General features: G+C 35.8%; 1 protein-coding gene across 2 annotated transcripts in view; it reads left to right on the top strand.

Moving 5' to 3' along the window:
• MDM1 (Mdm1 nuclear protein) overlaps positions 1-14982 on the top strand; it is a 28919-nt gene extending 13937 nt beyond the window's left edge. The window contains exons 8-15 of one of the 2 annotated variants that reach the window (XM_055579944.1): positions 2801-2830; positions 3164-3339; positions 4361-4678; positions 5783-5895; positions 5993-6102; positions 10985-11237; positions 12850-12909; positions 14134-14982. In XM_055579944.1, the coding sequence (XP_055435919.1) occupies positions 2801-2830; positions 3164-3339; positions 4361-4678; positions 5783-5895; positions 5993-6102; positions 10985-11237; positions 12850-12909; positions 14134-14246 (1173 nt within the window). In that variant the 3' untranslated portion in view covers positions 14247-14982. The remainder of the gene's footprint in view (positions 1-2800; positions 2831-3163; positions 3340-4360; positions 4679-5782; positions 5896-5992; positions 6103-10984; positions 11238-12849; positions 12910-14133) is intronic. The other variant, XM_055579952.1, reaches the window with a different exon arrangement.
• The last annotated feature ends 111 nt before the right edge of the window (positions 14983-15093 follow it).

Here is a 15093-nt window from a genome sequence, read left to right as displayed (position 1 = left end):
TGAATCTATAAATAATCTAGTCACTAGGTATTTTAAACCAAGTCCCAAGTTCATATTCACATAACATTAAGGTGGTTGACTTTTTGGTCCAGTAATTGTTTGTTGCCTCCAAACTATAACCAGTGGCACTATTCCTCTTTAAAATGCTCACTTCAAGGGTTGTTTTTTTTAATAATAACCAACAATTGCAATTAAGTCGCATCCTCAGATTAAATGCTGGATCTGTGTTAAATCCCTTTTTCCCTTGATTTTTAGCTAGTCTTCTTATCATCCCAACTACATTGGTTGAGATCATTTTTTTCTGATGTGCGTCCAGAAATTGGACTTTGTTTCAAGATGAAGTGCCACTTTTGAGAGACGTTCTATAATTTGACAGGCTTTTAAGCACTTTTAGGTATAAGATGACTCTTCATTTTCAGGGGATGAATTTTGGAAAAAAGAACTATTTTATTCCCCAATTTTCTGAGTTTGAATTTTTACATTTAAATTTTAAACAAATTTAGTTGTGTTCTTAATTTACAAAGAGAAATTCAGAAAGGAAGACATTTATAGCATTTACGTCATGTAATCTGATTGTATTACTTGACCTGGGAAGGGGTGTGTGTATTGCTTTAATTGTTTGGCATGGCTTATTATATCTTTTTTAGTGACTCTGGTTTTTGGCTGTGAGGATTGTTTTTAACACTGAGTTCAAGCCACTGATTTTTTTACGCTTTATAGCGGAACAAACACGTTACTTTGAAAATATCAGCCTCCTATTTTTTCATATTAGGATTGCAGAAATTTAAAATTATGTATTTCCAAAATATCACAACATTAGCATGAAGATTATTAACAAAGATTGCTGATAAAGTCAATTTAAAGCACTGAGTTTTAAATGTCAGTAACAGACAAAGCTGAATCAAGTTTTTACAGAATTTCTGTATCTCCACTCCCTTTTTTAAAAAGAAATCAGTGTCAAATAAAACTGGGTCATTGTGTACATGGAGGGGATGTTTGTCCATCCTCTCATTCATCAATCAGTGATGTCCTCCCCCATGGACAGAATGTAGCCTTCTCCATGGCTCCTTCTTGCTCAACCCTCACTCAACTCAGGACTGGTAGGACCCCCTTTTGAAACCTTCCTTCAGTTTATATCTCATTTGTTTATTATGGCATAGATCATACCAGTGTTATGATAATGACTTATCATATAGGAGGAAGTCTGCCTCCTCTACCAGATTCTGAGTTCACTGAGTGCAGGCCCTTTCTTGCTTAGCTTTGTTTGCTACCAGCCGCGTAACTCAGGCATAGCACTTAGTCCACACTCAGGAACAGGTTGTGGAATCAGTGTTGAAAGGCTACATTATCCCTTACCTCAAGGGATTTGTAGGTTAGTAGGGGAGAATGACACAAGCAATAATTCCAGAAAAATGAAATAAGTACTAATGAGGGTATGCATGAAGAGCTTTGAGAGTGCAGAGGAGGAAGTGATCCTAAGACGTGAAGATTTTATCATGCAGGTGATGATAAATGACCATGATACGTTTGAAGCATGCAGAGACTTATTAGAAATAAAATCTGGATTCTATCAAGGCACTTTATTACAAGGTTCCTGTGCATTCAGAATACCCTGATTATAAGTTCAGACTCAATCCGTGTGTCTCAATTCTACCTGTTAAATGAAAAAAACGCTAACTAGTAATTTTCTGTAAGTTAAAAAAAAATGGTAAATGAATATGGCTCAATTTTTTTTGACAGTGAAGAAAACATTTGAAGAAAACAATGTTTTGAATTATCCTTTGGGAATGTTTCAGGTTTGGTTCATTAGAGCAATAGGATTCTATTGGGATTTTGTGGTTTTTTTTTTTTTTTGCCCTGGCAGGTGCTGTCCTTTGCTTTGGCTGATTCATTAGACATAGCGCTTGCCTCCCTATGCATCAGTAGTATCCTTAAGGAGCTGAGGATATGTTTCTCCAGTTGCTTTCACAGCACTTATTTCATTATATGCTTTTTTGTCTTCAAGTGAGAGAAGAGCAGCTTTAGCAGACAGCATCCAGATAGCCTTTTCAGGCTAATACTCTGTCTTTTTGTTAGGAAGAAATTACACAGTTTTTTTGAGAATAAATCAAATAGATTATTGAAAACAATTTTAAGCTGCAACTTAGTTTTTTTACATTGTGGAATTGTATTTAAGAAAGTCAGAAGGTGGCAGTATAATGTATCAAATGAAAGGGTTTCAGTGAGTATAAGAGACTCCTTTTCATGTGAAAATATATTATTTGCATATGAGGAAATTAATATGTGAGTCACCTCATATATAGTTCATCAGAATATTTTTGGGGTATCCTGTTACTTTGTCAAATTTATTACATCTATTATTGTGATAGTCTTTTAAATTATGTATTTAATACTGGTTTGGCTGATTACAAGGGAATGTTGAGGAATTTGGAGGGGGAAGTCATGCGACTGTCTCAGTGGTGCTTCTGTGGTAGTAGCAGCTGTACATAAGCCAAGAACTGAAGACTGAGGTAGGGCTTTCTGGCATGTCAGTACTCTTCCAGAGGTGGGGAAATAGTCATTAGGTTACCTTGTGGTGGACAGCATTCCACTCATGCAAGAATGTCGTTGGTTTTCAAGGCAATGTTAAGGTATCTTGGTTACCAAATTAAATGTTTTTAAAAATACTATAAAAAATATTGATTGACAAGTTTTGGTATATATTTAGAAGGAAGAATAATAAGATATTCCACTGATTCCCATTAATATTCAATTATGGCATTAACCTGTCATTAAGTATGTTTCTGTATTCCTCCCCTAGGCTTCTCTAAATGCCATGTGGTATGCGGAGGTTGGTCGCTTTCATGTTTTTAAAAATTGTAATAATGCATAGAGTACTTGTGTAATTTCAGTTGAAGAAAGAAGTAGGTGTCAGTGTTTTTCTTAGCTGCTGCAAATTTCTCCCTGCCTGCTGGCCTGAAATAAAATAATTGCATTGTGCTTAAGCTTGACTATTTTACTTTCTGCTTAAAAACGCACATAGCCTTATGAATGTATGTGGCTGTTTTGCCGTTCTTACTCCTTGGTCTCTGGCTGTATTTGTGCAGTGTCTCGGATATGCTACTTGGTGGTATTTGCAAGGAGCGTTTAAAATAATACATGGTATCTCAATTCTCCTGCATAGGTTAAAGAACTCCGAGAGAAGGCTGAGTTTTATAGGAAACGAGTTCAGGGAACCCATTTTTCTCGGGACCATCTGAATCAGATTCTGTCTGAAAACAACCGCTGTTGGGATGTCTCCTCAACCACGAGCTCAGAAGGAACCATTAGCAGCAACATCAGAGCGCTAGATCTTGCTGGGTGAGATGTTCTTAGTGGATGGTGGAAAAGTATGTTATAGAGTAATGTGGATCATAGAATTATGTAGGAACATGATATGAAGACTCAAAATTTGTATAGTCAAATGGAAATATATCAGCCACTAACTACTTTTAGTTTATTTTTTGTGAAAAGTAAAGCTATACGTACTTGCTTTACACACCTGTATAGAAATAATGCATAATTTAAATCTGGAAGTTTGGATTTTATCATATTCCTTGTTAGCAATTAAGAGTAAAATGGGGATGACTAGCAGTAGACATAAAACTTTAAAAGTAAAACAAAAAGACAACAATAATAAAAACTTAGAGAATATTAGCTATTAGTACATATCCATTATCATTCATTAATGGATCTTTGTGATTAATAAGGGATTTTGGCCCTGATTCTGTGAAACACTTCTCTTCAAATTTTAGGTTTTAAAGTGAACACAAACTATTAAGAGGAATAGCACATTGATTTGCATCAAATAAAATAGTTTTCTGTTTTCATAGAGTATTAGTATGATCATACATACCAAATTGAACTGTAAATTCTAACTATGTGACATCTGATTTTAAAAGTCCACAAAATTTGTTCTTTAACAGTGACTCAAAAAGATTAACCTAATCTAAAATACGAAATTTGAATTAGCTTATTTGGTGTATAAGTACACACGAGTTTGTGCACAAACCCTAACTGAGTAACTGAACAAGGGGGTCCTAGTTTATGTATGCATTTATCAATTGAAGATACATAGGAGTTTTGTCAGCAGTAGTACAGGCATATTTGTGTGATGGTAGGAGTAAAAGGACATAAATTTATTTTGGAATATTTTAATAGATTATAACTTTAACTTCCATAAAATGAACTCTTAGTTTGATTTTTTCCTTCACTATCTGGGCAAAGCAATATCAGTGGGAAACATAGTTGTGAACCATGGAAGGAAATGATGGACTTAATGAGTATCAACTAGAAACCTCAAAACTACTAAATTTAAAATAAAACTTATTTTGTTATGCAGAGATCCTACAAGCCATAAGACTTTGCAGAAATGTCCTTCTACACAGCTAGAAGAAAAAAGAACTATTTTGGAAGAACAGCCCCAGAAAACTACCACAGAGAAATTGGGTGTGTCAAATGCTCCCATACCTGTTAGAAGGCGTCTGGCGTGGGATGCTGAGGACACCACTGAAGATGTACAGAAACAACCAAGGGGGGAGGAGGAGGAGAAGGAGAAGGAGGAGGAGGAGAAGGAGGAGAGGGACAAGCAGGTTAATGTGGAAGAGCTGGAGAAGCTGGAAGTACAGGACAAGTCTAAAACAGACAAGATCCAAGAAGAGTAAGTGTTTAAAATTAATCAGTATGTAGACGCATTATTCAGAGAAGGCAATGGCACCCCACTCCAGTACTCTTGCCTGGAGAATCCCATGGATGGAGGAGCCTGGTAGGCTGCAGTCCATGGGGTCGCTAAGAGTCGGACACGACTGAGCAACTTCACTTTCACTTTTCACTTTGATGCATTGGAGAAGGAAATGGCAACCCACTCCAGTGTTCTTGCCTGGAGAATCCCAGGGACGGCGGAGCCTGGTGGGCTGCCGTCTACGGGGTCGCACAGAGTCAGACACGACTGAAGCGACTTAGCAGCAGCAGCAGCAGCAGCAGCAGCAGACACATTATTGTTCACAGATAATAAGTATTTCATTTTGTCATTAATGATAGTGGTTTACATTTTTGGTTTCATGACTAATAAAAAGCAGATTTTACTTTAATGTCATGAAATAGACATATCTACATGGTTTATATAATTTGATTCACTCAGGGGTTTGAGTCACTCAAAATCATTAGTCCCACTGCACTAATTGGGAATTGAACACTTCAACACTGAATTACTTGGGGAGGAAGTAGTTAGTGTTCTTTTTATTTATATCCTATTAATTATGATTTTCAAGATATGATTAGCTAGATATCTCTGAAAGAATGACTTCCTTTATGACTTAAGGAAAAATAACTAATGTTCTTTACTATCAGATGGTTATACTGAAAAAGAAAGAATTTTGTGATGTTAAAATAAATGATTTCTGTGAATAGCTAATTTCTGTTGATTTATATGCAAATTGTTTTGGGGAATGGTTCTCTACCATTGGTTATGGTGTTTTTTGTCCATAGTCCAACCCCCTTATTATTCATTCACGACTTTGGCAGCTAATGGAAGCTAGGCTCTGATTCAGGGGAAGAATTCTCCAGTGCGTTGCTGACTTGCAGTGATCTCCCCTTTTTTCCAGTAGTCAGTTTCTCTGAACTGCATGTGGATTTGTTTCTTATTTTTTCAGAAGCAAAATGGCCTTCTCTTACAGGTTTATGCTTTAACTGCATAATGATGGCACAGAATTTTTTTTTGTCATATTTTCTAGAGGACGTGCTTCATAATTGTCTTAATTTGTAGGTCGGAGTCGTCTTCTATGTCTTCAGGGAAAGGAGGCAGGCTTCCTACTCCAAAGCTGAGAGAACTGGGTGGAATCCAGAGGACTCATCATGATCTTACCACTCCAGCTGTTGGTAATAGGCGGACACCATACAGTTCTTATTTCACCTGCTTCCTCTATGTGATAATTTAGTTTAAATTGAAGCAGTGGCATCTTCTGTATTTTTCCAGGTGGTGCTGTTTTAGTGTCTCCATCTAAAGTGAAGCCTCCAGTCATAGAACAGAGGAAAAGAATATCCTCTCAGGATGGCTTAGAAACTTTGAAGAATGACTTTAGGAAGGTAAATACACTTTGGAGAAAAACATCTCTTTAGGAAGTGATTATTTTAGTCACATGCAATAAATACATGAGAGGTTCAGATTTTAGGAAATTCTGTCTGTCATATGTGGATGTTATTAACTTACTTTCAGAAGGCAAAGGCATTGAATTGTTCTTGAGGGTAGTGCCATTGTATTTTGACTGCATACTTTCAAAATATTGTCAGTAGTGACAACAGAGAGAGAGAGAAGAAAAACAATACTGTTGATTGTGCATCTACTCTGACAGTTTTGTCCAGGCACTGATTTAACTGGAAATGTAGCAGTGAAAGATGAAGGTAGAAATCCTGGCCCTCACTGAATTCACATTCTAGAGGAGGAGGGAGACAGTAAACAGGATAATTAGGTAAAATACACAGTATTTTAGATAGTGATAGGGGCTAAGAGAAGAATAAAGCAGGGGAAGTGAGTGGGAATTGGCTAGGGAAGTTCTCATTGAGAGGGTGGCATTTGAGCAGAATCTGAAGCAGGTAAGGGACTGACCTATATGCATATCTAGGAAGGCATTTTACAAAAAGAGCAGCAGGTGCAAAGTCCTCCAGTTGAGAAGGTGCCTGATTCCTTGAGGAACAGGCAGGGAGTCAGCATGGCTGGAGATGAGAGCAAGAGAGTGAGTAGAAAGGGCAGTGAGGTCAGAGGCATAAATGAGGGATTAAATTGTGTAGGGCCTTAGCGGTCATAGCAAACACTTTGCATTTTATTCTGAATAAAATGCAGTCTTTGGAGTAGCAGAGGACTGATATGATTTGACTTAGGTTTTTCCACGGTCACTCTGGCTACTGTATTGGGAATGGACAATAGAGGTGCAAGAGCATGTAATTGCAAGTAGTCAATTACAGTATCCAGGAAAGAGGTGACAATCATTTGGATCATAATGGTAGCCATACCAGGAGCTAGATTTGTTTTTTTACCCCCATTGTTTACGCTTTGGTTGCTGGTAGGCAGAGGAGTCATTAAACTTGCTATACACAATGATTTCCCCCCCTTTTTTTCCTTAAAAAAGCTACTATCATAACATTAAATCCATAAGTCATTAAATTATCAATAAATTGATATCGATAATTCATTTAGCAATTGAATTAGCAATGTATTCAGTTAGCAATAAATTATCCCTGTCATTCAGTTGCCATTGTTTAATATCATTCTATCTTTTTTACCATAGGAGTTAACAAGAATTACTATCATAATATCCAGAAATATTTTTTGCTGGTAACTTTTGATGACATACCTTGAATTGTGGGAGTATTATGGGGCAGCAGCAATTTGGGAAACTTACGTGCAGATGATCATAATAGCTAGCATTTACTGAACACTTACTATGTTCTAGGCTCTGTGCTAAGTACTCTACATGTATTAATTTGTTCAGTCTTCATAATGAATCTATGAGGTAAATGTTGTTAATATTCCCATTTAGGTGAAACTGAGGTGATACAGCTGCCAAACAGTGAAGCAGAATTTGTCCCCAGGCAGTCTCTTCTCAGAGCCCACATTTTTGACTCTTAAACAGCACTGTTTCATAAGACTTGAGAGTAGAATTTTCATGGTATTGGTTTGTCAAGTACCATCTGTACATTTTGTAAATGATATTAAAAACCCAAGTGTTTGTTAGCTTACGTTATTCAGCAGATGTTTCTTATCCATTTACTTACATGCTGGATTCTGTGCTTGTGATAATAAGTGAAAGTAGACATGGTACATTGAACTTCCCATGTAGCTCAGCTGGTAAAGAATCCACCTGCAATGCAGGAGACCCGGGTTCGGTTCCTGGGTTGGGAAGATCCGCTAGGGATAGGCTACCCATTCCAGTGTTCTTGGGCTTCCCTGATGGCTCAGCTGCTAAGGAATCTGCCTGCAATGCAAGAGACCTGGGTTCGATCCCCGGGGTGGGAAGATCCCCTGGAGAAGGAAAAGGCTACCCACTCCAGTGTTCTGTCCTGGAGAATTTTATGGACTGTATAGTTGATGGGGTTGCAAAGTGTCATCATGACTGAGTGACTTTCACTTTCAGACATGGTACATGATTTTACTGAACCTACACCCCCCAAAAAGTAAAATTAAAGCTAGTAATTGTTTCAGAGAAGTATATACTGCTATTCTGGAAGAAATTGACCCAGTAATGGAGATCAGGAAGCTTCTTGAAAGTCAAGGATGCTTCTTTGAAGAAGTCATAATTGAGTTGAGATACAGAGGAAGAAGAGCTAACTAGGTAAAAAGAGTGGGGAGAAGCATAGCATATGCCAGGATCTGTGGTGAGAAAGGACATAGGGTTTTAAGAAACAAACGCCGGTCCTGTGTGTGGCAGGAAGCAGATGCAAGATGAGGTTGGAAAAGAGAGCAATACTAAGAATTTCTTTCACCTCAAGTAAAATAGAAAGCCATTGAAATATTTTAAATATGGGAGTGTTGTGATTGATTCATGTTTTGCAAGTTCTGGCTGCCGTGGAAGGCAAGAATAGACTATGGATACCTCTGAAGGCCCATTGCAATAGTCCAGGTAGGAGCTATGATAGCTTGGACTAGGAAGGTGGGCACAGACATGAGTGAAATTAAAGAATTGTGTGAGGGGAACAGCATCAAGGCCTGGTTCTGGGTTGGATAATGACTCCTAGGTTTCTGACTTACCCAGCAGGATTGATGGAGAGTTCCATACACTGAGTAAGAGAACTCTGCACCGCAGCCATCTTTGAAGGGGAATATCAGGAGTTTCATTTTCATTCATTCGGTCCACAATTTACTGTGCTCTTACAATGTGCCAAGCACTGTTAGGATCTGGGGATCCATTGGTAATCAAGATAAAATCTCTGCTGTCATGAAACTTATATTTTCATTGGCAGAATAGACAAATGATTTTTTTTAAAAGAATTTCAGATAGTAGTAAGTGCTTTGAATTAAATAAAACTGCAGACAACCTCCAAGGGGTGGGTGAGACTGTTTTTTAAGTCATCAGAACAGGCACCTCTGAGGAGGTGACATTTTAACAAGACCTGGCTAATGAGGGAGGTGCCCAGTGCAGAGGCATGGGCCAGAGATTGTTTTCCAGATAGAAAGAACAGCAAGGGTGTGTGTACAGCAGTGACAGTTTCATAGAGGGAAAAGGCCTGTGGAGCCTGGAGGAAGGGGGCAGAGGAGAGGTGGGGAATGAAGGTGGGAAGGGAAGCTGGGTAAGGAGTGGGGATGTTATTCTAATGCCAGTGGGAAGCTCTTGGAGGATTTCAAGCTATTAAATATAAATCTCTGATACACTTGATAAATAAAATTACTGGCTACTCAGTGGAGAGCACGTTATACTGGGGGAGAGTAGAAGCAGTGAGGCCAGTAAGGAGGTTTTTAGGTTCAAGAACAGATCATGAAGTCAGTTAAATTAAACCTGGGAACCCCATGTACTACAAGTATTCTACAGATTTAATTCAGGTTTTAACAGTAATAAAACCAATTTGACAGAAATTCCAAATTCTCTCTATATATATGTACAAAAAGAAAAAAAATCAGTTTTCATAAGACATCTTCATGATTAAAAAGGGAAGCAAGTGGAAGATTTGTGTTTTTTATCTTATTAATAGATCTTGATTTTTAAAAATTTGTGTTTTTTTGGTGAGACCTCAGGCTATCTCCCCTTTGAAGCAATAAGCCAAGCTTTCTAATTGTAGAAAATGATGCTTAAGATCAGAAAGTAGTGTTTTGAACATTGCATTATTAAACTCGAAGTTAATAACTAAAGGCAACAATTACAAGGAGTAATCAGGAAAATTTGGAGCTATATTTGATTTTACTGGTTTACATTGTCCTAAAAGTGAAGTTATACAGGGATTTTGACCCTCGTGATACATAGTCATTGTGGAAAAACAGAAGATACTGACCAAACCAAAAAAGTTAAAGTCATCCCTACTGTAGAAACAGCCATTGTTGAGTTTGAGTTACTTAGATATAAAGTGTATTTGTTTATTATACTGTAGATAAGTTTTCATAATATATTTTTCCTCACCTAGCAGTGTATTATAAATGTACTTCCATGTCATTAATTTATAATTTGATTTTTAATTGTGAGTATGATATCTGTAGTTATACTGTAGTTTTTTTAAAGGCTACATGCTTATTGCTGTAACATTTTTTTAAAACTAGATGCCTATTGTTATATCTTAATTTTCCTGTTTTGAAAAATGCTGTAAAGAAATCATCCATCCTTTACCTACATTTTTGTTCTTATTGTTGTTACCTCTTTTTATGTAAATATTCCGTAAGTATTAATTTTGGGGTCAGAGAACCACAGTATTAAGGCTTTTGCTGTGATGTACCAGCTCCCCTGTGAGGTTGTGCTACCGGTAACACTGATGAGAGAGCCAGTTTTACCACATCTTTGTCAACTCAGGGTATTATAGTTTGTTTCTTAAAATTTATTTTTAAAATTTGTTAAGTAAAAAATTAGTACTTATATTAATACTTGTATTTTGAAATTATTTGATGAGTGAGGTGTAGAATGTGTTTGCTCTTTGTAGTTTGTATATGAATTGTTGATATGTGTCCTTATTTTACCTTTAAATTAGGTTTATCTTGCTGCTTTTAAAGAAATATTTATGTAACAATGGTGATTCATTGTCAATCCAATAAGTTGTGTGTTTTCCCCAAGTTTGTCATTTTTCTTTTTTTTAAAGTATTTACATATTGTTTTTATTTAGCTAAATATCATTATATTGGTTGTTAGTCCTATAAAATCTTCCCCACATGAAGGTTTCATAAATTTTCCCCATATTTTTCCCTATTTCATTTATGGTTATTTGTGTATTTAAAAGTTTGTTTTATTTATATATGTGTACCCACATATATGCTTTTTTTTTTTTGGTCGTTTAGAAAGAAAGTCGTGGTATATCCCTCCTGACTTCTCCAGCTGCTGGTATTAAAACAGTTGATCCCTTGCCTTTGAGGGAAGATTCTGAACCCAATATCCCCAAATTTGTTGAGACAACTCTTCCCGTTTCAAAAATGCCAGAATACCCACCTAACACACCTGGGAAATCTGCTTCTCCACCCTGCGCCACATCCTACTGGCATCCTTCTCGTCGAATTCAGGGCTCCCTGAGAGATCCAGAATTCCAGCATAATGGTAATTATTTAGGATTTAATTTTTTGTCTATTAAAAGGAAAGTGCTATATTGATAGATACAAAGGCTGTAAGTATACTATGTTATTTAGTTTTAGTTAACATAGTAGATTTCTTTAAACAGAAAAAAAACCTCATCTTTGACACACTAAGTTGTGCTGTACCCAAGTTCACTTTGGTCTAAGTGTGAGATGTCTCTCACGTTCTTTTCCAAAAATGTATGGGCAACCCATTAGATGCCATGGCACCTCTTTCCCAGGTATGACAACCAAAGATGTCTTCAGACATTACCAAATGTTACCTGGATAATAGAATTCAAGTCATAAAATATTTTCCTTCAGTTTTATTAGCTATTGCTCTGCTCTTTTTTTTACGTCCATTATTATTGTCGAGAAATCTGATGCACTTTTTATTTTTGATCTTTTGTGTGTGACTTTTTTTTTCCCTGACAGCTCTTAGCATCTTCTCTTTATTCCTAGTGCTCTGAAATTTTATGGTGGGTCCCTTTTCATTCATTTTGCTAGTACTCAGTAGAGCTCTTCAATCTGAAAAGTCATGTTCCTCAGTTCTGGGAAATTTTCTTAAATTATTTAGTCAGTAGTTTCTTCCCCTGCAGTCTCTCTTGCTCCCTTCTGGCACTGTTATTTTTCGGATGTTGGACATGTTGAAGATGCTCTTTTCTTATCTTAGCTGTCATATTTTCCATCTCTGTCTTTTTGTTTTAATTTGAAAGGGTTACTAATTTTTATCTTCTACTTGAGTTTTAAAATATGTTGCTACATTCTAATTTCTAAGTTTTTTTTAAAAAACATTGCATACTCCTTTTATATAAGCATTCTGTTATTATTTCATGGATAGCATGTTTTACCTGGTTGAGGAAATAAATGATACATATATATAATGCCCCTGTTTGGAATATGGTTTCTCCTTTCCCCTAGTTGAATCTGGTGTCTTTCAGTCAAAGTAGCTGTGATAAACCTTCTTTAGCAATAAGACCTCAATTCCTCTTTGGGGAGATGGGTAGTTACCCTGTTGTGCAAAATTAAAAATGGATCTGGTAGACTATTTTGTAGAAAGACAATTTAATTAGATTCCTGATTCAGTTTTCCCTTCCCTTCAACTCTCTGTGGTACTCAGTACTCCCAACCACCCAGCCATCAGGGGAGCAAATCAATTGCTTCTTGGTTTCCCTTCTCTGCTGCCTGAGGATTCAGCTCCATTGGCTATGGTAACCACACACTCACTGCCTTCCATTTGCTTTCCACTTTTCAAACTTTTGTTTCTGTTGTCTTGTTTCCCATTTTCTTTGTCCTAGGTTTATATTGCTTTTGTACATGTGTATAGTCCAACTATCATCTTTAAAGAGAAGCTTATTGTATTTCTTTCAAGTTAAATTAGTACTGTCATTGAGAAGAATCCCAGGAGGTTATCCCCTGTTTGTTTACATATTTGCTAAGCATATTATGAATTAATGAATGGCCCTTTGGCAGGAATTTCTATTAAAGGTATAAAATTAAACTTTTTGACAGTCTATCTTCTCTTCAAGTTGACTGTAAGATATATTGTTGGGTGGCTTTGAAGGATAATTTCTTATGGCTTTTGTTTTTTTTTAAAGTGGGAAAATCAAGGATGAACAATTTCCAGTTACCTCAGCATGAAGGCTTTAATGATGAAGGTATTTCAATAGTCAAATAACACAAGATAACAGTATTTTTTATTAGATAGTTTATAATAGTATAATGATTTTACATTCGGTTAGCACTTTATAGTTTACAGAGTACTTCCATAGATGTCTTTTCATTAGATCCTTAAAACTCTGTGAAGGGGGTAAACTATCCCCGTTTTATACATGAGTAAACTAGGCACTAAGCCTTAAAGAATCTGTTTTAAAGCAAATGGCAAGAGATGCATCACACCCACGATCAGTACTCTGTTTTCCACCCTGGCTGACTGGTGGCTCAGGAATCGGCTTAGCATTATATCCATCATTTTCTTCAAGTGTCTGTATATTCTCAAAAAATACATGATTAGGGAAAATGAGTGTTTTTCTCTTGTGTAGTTTTTATTCTGAAAAATTTGGTTACTGATAATGGTGGCAGGAGGAATTTTGAATTCTTAATGTTGAACAATTGAAATTACTATTTTAATGCAACCTAAGAAGTATAAAATTACTGTTTATAAATTTTGAATTTGAAAGTAAATTTGAATACTTTATGTATTATGGCTTCACACACATTGACGGTTCTTTCCTCTTAGCAAGTTTAACACTCCTTTCAGAATTCAGTGAGCTAGAAATCAAGTTGTTATGTATTGAAATGCCAATATCTAGACACTGAATCCTGTCTTGTTTTCTTTTTAATGGAAGAACAGTGTTTACAAATAACTTGATAACTGATTTGCTTACTCAGAATGAGGAATTTCAGTAATAATGAAGGGTAGCATATTAAAGTCAGACATCATTTCTATATTAAGTGAAATTACTTTAGAAATGTGATGTGGGTACCATGTGAAGGTATGGCATTTTGTTTTTAAAATGTGAGGGCTTCTTTTGCTCAAACAGCTGTGCTTTTTAAAGTAGGACAAGACAGTATGATGATGAATTGTTTCCAAGTAATACCAAAATCACAGTCCATGTGTTTGTGTAATGACATAGCGGGATTTCAGAAAAAAAACAGAATGCTCATTTAATACTGAAATGTTTGATTTCTAAATATGATAAACTTGGAAAATTACTGTGAACGATCCTAAAAATACTAATCTTATATTTTAATAGATTATGTGTTTCTGATAGTCAGTATTGACATTACAGAGCTTGATGCTTTTAATTTTCTCTTGATGTTTTGAAACATAGTATTTTTATAAGAGATTTTTTGCACTGAATATAATTCTTTCATTGCAGATGAGGACAGATTATCTGAAATTTCTGCTCGCTCTGCAGCTTCTAGTCTCCAGGCTTTTCAAACTCTGGCACGAGCTCAAAAAAGGAAGGAGAATTTCTGGGGCAAAACATAACTAGGCAGATACCTAGTTGAGTTGCTTTTATCTGGGGGAACCATTGGCATACTTTTTTCATTATTGCTTTACTATGTTAAGACTTCAAGTATTTGGATTTTTTGCTAACATTTCCCACTTAAAAAGAATTGTTTTTTTTTTTTTTTTTTTTGCAATACTCAATTCAGTCTACTGGAAAATTTTTAACACAGGTTCATGAAATTTTAACTTTTGAAGGATTCTTTTTGCATCTGTTCCCAAAGTATAAAGACATAGATTATATAGTTCTTCACATGTTCTAACTTGTATAAAGTGTCAGGGCTAGCTGGTAGAATTGTGAATTTCCCCTATCCAGAGAATATTCATAAATATGAATAAAGTAAAGTAAAAATTAAGATCTAAATGTGAAGTATAGATTACCTGAAGATTGGCTTTATGTATCTTTACAATTGTAGATGTCATAAAATGAATTTGTTGTTCCTTTACCTTTTGCTGTGGTGTTTATTTTAGCACCTTCTGTTTGTGGTTGCAGTGTTAAAATAATTGTACTTCATATTGAAAATACTAGCTTTTGTATATACTTTTCTTATTTATGTAACAAGGTTTGCTGAGAGAATATGTATATTTTTTATCTTTGTGTGTATTCTGTTTGTATAAGAACTTTGGCTTACATTTGAATAATGTCTGAATTTTGAAAAATTTGTATAATGGAAAATTAAAACTTTGTAGATATTTTGAAATAAAACGATCAACTGTTTCAGTTCTGTTTGTTTCAAGCGTTTCAAGGGTTTGGCTTCTCTAGAGAGTTATTACATGGAACAGATGATTATCTTTTAAAAACATTTTACTCACAACAGCTTAAGCACTT

Source organism: Bubalus kerabau, chromosome 1, assembly GCF_029407905.1.
Source record: "Bubalus kerabau isolate K-KA32 ecotype Philippines breed swamp buffalo chromosome 1, PCC_UOA_SB_1v2, whole genome shotgun sequence".
Taxonomy (NCBI): Eukaryota; Metazoa; Chordata; class Mammalia; order Artiodactyla; family Bovidae; genus Bubalus; species Bubalus kerabau.
The sequence above is the reverse complement of the archived record's forward strand: the minus strand, read 5'-3'. Positions and strand labels throughout refer to the sequence as shown.